A 7,647-nucleotide genomic window follows, 5' to 3' on the forward strand; every position below is an offset into this window, starting at 1 on the left:
ATTTAGACTTTGGAATCAAAAACACAATTTCTAAATTTGCAGGTGACACCAAATTGAGGGTTAGTCAATACTGAGGAGGACTGCAACAAATTACAGGAAGGCATTAATAATCTTTCAGAATGGGAATATAATTTGCAAATGAATTTCAAAGCAGATAAATGTGAGGTATTACATTTTGGTAGGAAGAATAGGGAGGTCACTTATTACTTGGAGGGTGTGAGTCTGGGTGGGTAGGGGAGCAAAGGGATCTCGGAGTACAAATACACAAATCACTAGAAGTAGCGACACAGGTTAGCAAGGCTGTAAAAAAGCAAACCAAGCACTCGGGTTTATTTCTAGAGGGAAGGGGAGTTGAAAAGTAGTGAAATTTATGCTAAACCTGTAACCAACCTTGGTTAGACCACACTTAGAGTACTGTGTGCAGTTCTGGTCACCATATTATAAAAAGGATATATAGGCACTGAAGAGAGTGCAGAGAAGATTTACAACAATGACACCAGAAATGCGAGGGTATACATATTGGGAAAGGATGAACAGGCTGGGGCTAGTTCCCCTTGAAAAGAAAAGGCTGAGGAGTGACCCAATAGAGGCCTTTAAAATGATGAACGGTTTTGATAGTGGATACAGAGAGAGTGTTTCCACTTGTGGGGAAGAGCATAACGAGAGGCCATCAATATAAGATAGTCACCAAGAAATCCAATAGGGAATTCAGAAGAAACTTCTTTACTCAGAGTGGTGAGAATGTGGGACTCGCTACCACAGGGAGTGGTTGAAGCGAATAGTATCGATGCATTTGAGGGGAGGCTAGACAAGCATATTAGGGAGAAGGGAACAGAGGGTTATGCTGATAGGGTTAGATGAGGAAAGACGGGAGGTGGCTCGAGCGGAACATAAACGCCGCTTGGCCTATTTCGGTGCCATATATCGTATATAGTTCTAGCCTCCCCCGCAAATGGAAACATTTTCTCCACGCCTACCCTTTCATTATCTTAAAAGACCTCTAACGGGCAACATTTCCGCTAAGCTGCACAGCCGCGCAGTCATTTACAAGGTCCCGCTCAGGCCACTCACCGGCTTTTGCATTGTAGATACCGCGCGGAGGGCCAAAAATATGAATGGGCCATGCATTGAGGGAGGCAGGCCGCACAGGAGACTGCGCAGCTTACAGGTCTGCAACATTGGCTGCCATAGCACTAATATTATTTGAAGTATGCACTTGCTTATCTGTATGATGTTGCTTTTTTTTTTAAAAACACCTCTGCTGGTTTCCAGGACAGGTGAACGAGTGCCGCTGCACTGTGTAGATAGACATCCAAACCAACAGCACATAGTGGGGACAGGTGGCCAGGATGGAACGTTGTGTATCTGGGATGTCCGGCAAGGAAGCATGCCCATCTCTTTGCTGGAAGCTCATTCCGCAGAAAGTAAGTTTGTCTCTTGTCACCTTTCCCTCCCTCTGACTGCTGAGAATTTCCAGGGCTAATTCTTGTGTTACCTCTTGAGCCTGTGGGATTAAAGGTCACTTCCTTCAGTCCTATTTTTCAGACTCTTTGGGTGGGGTGTGGGGGAGGGTATAATCCAGAATTGACACACAAAGTAAAGTCCAATGCGTTTATATTTCATTGAATTATTTTCAGGAGCAACGTCATCACCCAGAGAGTGGTGGGTGTGTGGAAATACTTGCTTTGGAGGCAGTTCAGAGAAGGTTCACTCGGTTGATTCCGGGGATGAGGGGGTTGACTTATGAGGAAAGGTTGAGTAGGTTGGGCCTCTACTCATTGGAATTCAGAAGAATGAGAGATGATCTTATCGAAACGTATAAGATTATGAGGGGGCTTGACAAGGTGGATGCAGAGAGGATGTTTCCACTGATGGGGGAGACTAGAACTAGAGGGCATGATCTTAGAATAAGGGGCCGCCCATTTAAAACAGAGATGAGGAGAAATTTCTTCTGAGGGTTGTAAATCTGTGGAATTCGCTACCTCAGAGAGCTGTGGAAGCTGGGACATTGAATAAATTTAAGACAGAAATTGACAGTTTCTTAAACAATAAGGGGTTATGGGGAGCGGGCAGGGAAGTGGAGCCGAGTCCATGATCAGATCAGCCATGATCGTATTGAATGGCGGAGCAGGCTCGAGGGGCCAAATGGCCTACTCCTGTTCCTATTTCTTACGTTCTTATATAAACCCACAGTGTACTTGGGTCCTCTCTTTCCTCCCCCCACCCCCCCTACTGACTGCAGGGCAGTTGCAATGTGACCAGTTTAAAGTATCAGCGGTAGCACTCTCTCGCTCTGAGTCAGAGGTCGTGGGTTCAAGTCCCATTCGAGAGACTTGAGCACAAAATGCAGGCCGACACTCCAGTGCAGTGCTGAGGGAGCGCTGCACTGTCGGAGGTGTTGTCTTTCGGATGAGACTTTAAACCGAGGCCCCGCCTGCTGTCCCAGGTGAACATAAAAGGTTAACCCTTGCCACTGGATAAAGGCCTAGCTCTATCGAGCCTTGTGGTGGCTGGTGTGCTAACGGTCACCACACGTTAAAACAATCCACGCACAGGCATCTTGCACCCTTCGATTGGAGTTCAGGACTGGAATATCAGGTCCTTCATTGAAACATCTGTGAACTCTTATGGAAGCAAGTCATCCTCGTTCGAGGGATTGCCTATGATGTGCGCTTGTGTGATGAATTGGGTACTGTGTCACTGCTGTGCCTCATTCAGTGTAAGTGTATCCGGTTAAATGGCAGAGTGCCAGGTTCTCACTGTGTGCTGTACTTCGTTAACAGTGTGGGAAGTTCATTTTCACCCTTCGAACCCCGACCACGTCTTTACCTGTTCCGAGGATGGGTCACTGTGGCATTGGAATGCTTCCATAATAAATCCTGAACCGCCTTCCTTTCTTCAACAAGGTAGGAACCGAGTCACTGACTCAAACTTGCGGCTGTTGCTTTGTGGCATTGAGTACAATACTAAAACAATTACTTCTCCCAAGGTCAGCAGGTGCTACGCAGCGGAGATTTATTTTTAAAAGAAAACGGGGCAGTATGGTTGTGGGGGGAGGAAAAACAAGAAATGGTGGAAATATATCGATCGGACAACACCTGATCAGGTTGAGGTCATTCTCTGGGGGCCTTGTGCATGGAAACCTTCCTTCCTGATGCCTCGTGCACCTCAGCCTCCCAGCTCAGCACAGGTAGAGTGGGAGCTGCCACAACTACGTGTTTGGGCACCTCGCCTCAAACCCCTGCCTCGCTGGAAATGTTCCCGTCTCTGCAGGAGCGAACTTCCTATTTAACACAAAGATACCACAGCCGGTTTACTGCTGTCTCACTCTGGCTCTGTCTGTCCCCAACCCCCTCCTTACTCTCTCTCTTCTTACCCCCCCCCCCCCCCCACTTCGACTCTCACTTCCCCTAACCTCCCTCTCTATGGCATTCTATCATCCACCACCCCTCCCCCGCCCCTTTCTGGCAAGACCCCACCCCCTCTCTCTATAACGCTCTCTACTTCTCGCTCTCTCTGGCCCTCTTTCCCCATCCCCCTTCTCTCTGGCAACTCTCTCTCTCTGGCACACGCAAACACACACACATCCATGCCTCTCTCCCTCCCTCACACTCTCTTTCTTCACTCCCCCCCCCCCTCACACTCTCTTTCTTCACTCCCCCACCTCTCTCCGGCACGCCACTCCCCAACGCGCGCGTTCTCGCACTCGCTCGCGCGCTTTCTCTCTCGTTCGTACGCGCGAGTGAGGCACTCTCTCCCTCCAGCCCCTGCTCTCCCTGACTCTCTCTCTCCTTCCCCCAACTCACTCGCTTTTATCTGAATATAAACCTGAGGTCTCAATCATTTTCTGAATTACAGGCTGCCACTCGATATGAGTTTTTTTTTACCATTGAGACAACATACAAAATGTGTTGAGTTTACAGCAGAGCCAACTCTTGAACTGTAGTCGGCTGAACTATAGGACACGGGGGGGGGGGGGGGGCGCGAAATTGCTTTCCGCCCCAAAAGGGGGGCTGCGGGGCGGAACTGGGTCAGGAGCGGGGCAGAAGGCGGGTGTGACGTGGACATGCCGCGTGGCTCTGGCACGCAGCCATGTCCCTCCCCACCAGGGAGGACCAGCGGTCCAAACCCGTGGCCGCCATTTGAAGTCGGCCCGACAATTAAAATAAAATGGTGGCTGTGGCGGAGAGCCCTCCCCTTTTAAGGGCAGACACACACCGCCCAGCCACTGACAGCTTCCCGCTGGGAAAAGCTGTCGGGGGCACCGAGCCGCCGTGACTCCGCTCCCGCGGGAAAATATCCTTTGTGGGTCGGAAAGGGGTCGTCGGCACTTGCCCAATGGGGCGGGCATGCCAGGCGGGGCGGAAACCCGTTTTTGCCACCCCCAACCCGGGGACAATTTCTGATGGTCGGACCATCCGCCTGACCCGGTCGGAAAGGCCTTGCCGCCCCAATGGACCTTAAGGAGTGAGGGAATTTCGGCCCCTGGGACTGTAGTGGGCTGAACTATAGGACACTGGGTCGGTGGACTGCAGTGCCAGATGTGTGGTTCTGAAAATACGATGTTATTAATTGAGCTACAAACCAAAGGCACCGAAGGCTAAGCTTTTATTTAAGTGGCCAACGTTCTCCTCATCACTTCCCTTTTCCTTATGTTTTCTTAGGTCGGAGGAACTTTTCGTTGAACAGTGGCGTTCCCCTCGCCGACATTAACCAGTCAGTGAGCAGTGCATGGCTCGCCATTGATGCTGCAAAGGGAAGAGTGGATATCAATAACCTGCTGTCGCATTACTCCCTGTCGGTGAATAGTTTGGATGTTGTGGGAGAGTATTTAGTGTGTGGGACGGATGCAGAAGCCATCTACATTACCAGAAATCTGCAGCTCTGAAAATGTAGCAAACCGCACAGCAGCGTTTGATAAACCTGTAAATTCCTGTATATGTACCGTTGTTCTTAAAACCAAAAACTAGCCAGATTCAGAGTGCAGCACAATGGCGCACACACTTATAACCTTTTTTTTCAAATAAAGTACCACCATCAAAGCTACCTTAGTTATGTCTGATTTAGAACATTGTGCAAAAGACCAAGCTCGAGTTGGCCTCAAGACAGCATCCTTCAGGAGCAAACTCTTCTCAACCCCTGATAGTATTCTCCGATTAAACTTGATGAAAAGCGTTCAGTTTTCTGAGCCTCTGACCCACAAATTGTGACACACTAAACTGGAGGGACAAAGTCCTTTCAGAACTGGAAACATCCCTTGATTTGGGTCGTGTTTTTCACAACCATCCCTCACACTGAGCATCCAGTAGTTCCACATTGTCAGTGTCCAGCTAGAATTTATAGAGGTAGGTTTCTAACGTTGTTACTGGTGGGGAGCCTCATCTGATGAGGCGAATGTTAGAAATTTAGACCTGCTGGGAATTTTTGACCATTCATTCAACTGGTTAGAAAATCACCCATGTTGGGCTTTAGGCTGAGGTGATCGCACGCTTGCCTTTTAATCAAGGTCATGGGTTCAAACCTAATTCTAGGATTTGAGCACATAATCTACAACACACGTTGCATTTATTTCAGGCCTTTAAAGGAGGGAAATGTCCCAAGGTACTTCACAGGAGCGGTATCAGACAAAAAACTGGCACAAAGCAAAGGAGGAGACATTAGGACAGGTGAACAAAAGCTTAATTAAAGAGGTAAGTTTTAAGGAGCAAATTAAAATGAGTGAGTGAGAAAGAGAGGCTGAGTTTTAGGCAGGAAGTTCTAGAGCTTTGGGGCCAAGGTGGCTGAAGATACAGCTGCCAATGGTGAAGTGAAGGGAGTGGGGGATGCGCAAGAGGCCCGGGTTGGAGGTATACAGAGTTGTGAGAGTTGTAGGGTGGGAGGAGGTTAGAGATAGGGAGGGTTGTGGGGCTGGAGGAGGTTACAGAGATAGGGAGGGTTGTGGGGCTGGAGGAGGTTACAGAGATAGGGAGGGGTGTAGGGAAGGAGGAGGTTACAGAGTTAGGGAGGGTTGTGGGGCTGGAGGATGTTACAGGGATAGGGAGGGGTGTAGGGCTGGAGGAGGTTAGAAACATAGAAAATAGATGCAGGAGCAGGCCATTCGGCCCTTCGAGCCTGCACCACCATTCAATGAGTTCATGGCTGAACACGCAACTTCAGTACCCCATTCCTGCTTTCTCGCCATACCCCTTGATCCCCCTAGTAGTAAGGACTTCATCTAACTCCTTTTTGAATATATTTAATGAATTGGCCTCAACATCTTTCTGTGGTAGAGAATTCCACAGGTTCACCACTCTGGGTGAAGAAGTTTCTCCTCATCTCGGTCCTAAATGGCTTACCCCTTATCTTTAGACTGTGACCCCTGGTTCTGGACTTCCCCAACATTGGGAACATTCTTCCTCCATCTAACCTGTCAAAACCCATCAGAATTTTAAATGTTTCTATGAGATCCCCTCTCATTCTTCTGAACTCCAGTGAATACAAGCCCAGTTGATCCAGTCTTTCTTGATATGTCAGTCCCGCCATCCCGGGAATCAGTCTGGTGAACCTTCGCTGCACTCCCTCAATAGCAAGAATGTCCTTCCTCAAGTTAGGAGACCAAAACTGTACACAATACTCCAGGTGTGGCCTCACCAAGGCCCTGTACAACTGTAGTAACACCTCCCTGCCCCTGTACTCAAATCCCCTCGCTATGAAGGCCAACATGCCATTTGCTTTCTTAACCGCCTGCTGTACCTGCATGCCAACCTTCAATGACTGATGTACCATGACACCCAGGTCTCGTTGCACCTTCCCTTTTCCTAATCTGTCACCATTCAGATAATAGTCTGTCTCTGTTTTTACCACCAAAGTGGATAACCTCACATTTATCCACATTATACTTCATCTGCCATGCATTTGCCCACTCACCTAACCTATCCAAGTCACTCTGCAGCCTCATAGCATCCTCCTCGCAGCTCACACTGCCACCAAACTTAGTGTCATCGTCAAATTTGGAGATACTACATTTAATCCCCTCGTCTAAATCATTAATGTACAATGTAAACAGCTGGGGCCCCAGCACAGAACCTTGCGGTACCCCACTAGTCACTGCCTGCCATTCTGAAAAGTACCCATTTACTCCTACTCCTTGCTTCCTGTCTGACAACCAGTTCTCAATCCATGTGCTTTAACTTTGCACATTAATCTCTTGTGTGGGACCTTGTCGAAAGCCTTCTGAAAGTCCAAATACACCACATCAACTGGTTCTGCCTTGTCCACTCTACTGGAAACATCCTCAAAATATTCCAGAAGATTTGTCAAGTATGATTTCCCTTTCACAAATCCATGCTGACTTGAACCTATCATGTCACCTCTTTCCAAATCTGCTGTGACATCCTTAATAATTGATTCCATCATTTTACCCACTACCGATGTCAGGCTGAACGGTCTATAATTCCCTGTTTTCTCTCTCCTTTTTAAAAAGTGGGGCTACATTGGCTACCCTCCACTCCATAGGAACTGATCCAGAGTCTATGGAGGGTTACAGAGAATAGGGAGGGTTGTGGGGCTGGAGGAGGTTACAGAGCTAGGGAGGGTTGTGGGGCTGGAGGAGGTTACAGAGATAGGGAGGGTTGTGGGGCTGGAGGAGGTTACAGAGTTAGGGAGGGT

General features: G+C 48.5%; 1 protein-coding gene across 1 annotated transcript in view; it reads left to right on the forward strand.

The window, feature by feature from the left end:
* The window catches only part of nup43 (nucleoporin 43), a 29,083-nt gene extending 24,037 nt beyond the window's left edge, over window positions 1–5,046 (forward strand). The window contains exons 6-8 of the mRNA XM_070884811.1: window positions 1,273–1,424; window positions 2,784–2,906; window positions 4,665–5,046. Coding sequence (XP_070740912.1) covers window positions 1,273–1,424; window positions 2,784–2,906; window positions 4,665–4,888 — 499 coding nt within the window. The 3' untranslated portion in view covers window positions 4,889–5,046. The remainder of the gene's footprint in view (window positions 1–1,272; window positions 1,425–2,783; window positions 2,907–4,664) is intronic.
* The last annotated feature ends 2,601 nt before the right edge of the window (window positions 5,047–7,647 follow it).

Source organism: Pristiophorus japonicus, chromosome 7 (assembly GCF_044704955.1).
Source record: "Pristiophorus japonicus isolate sPriJap1 chromosome 7, sPriJap1.hap1, whole genome shotgun sequence".
NCBI lineage: Eukaryota > Metazoa > Chordata > Chondrichthyes > Pristiophoridae > Pristiophorus > Pristiophorus japonicus.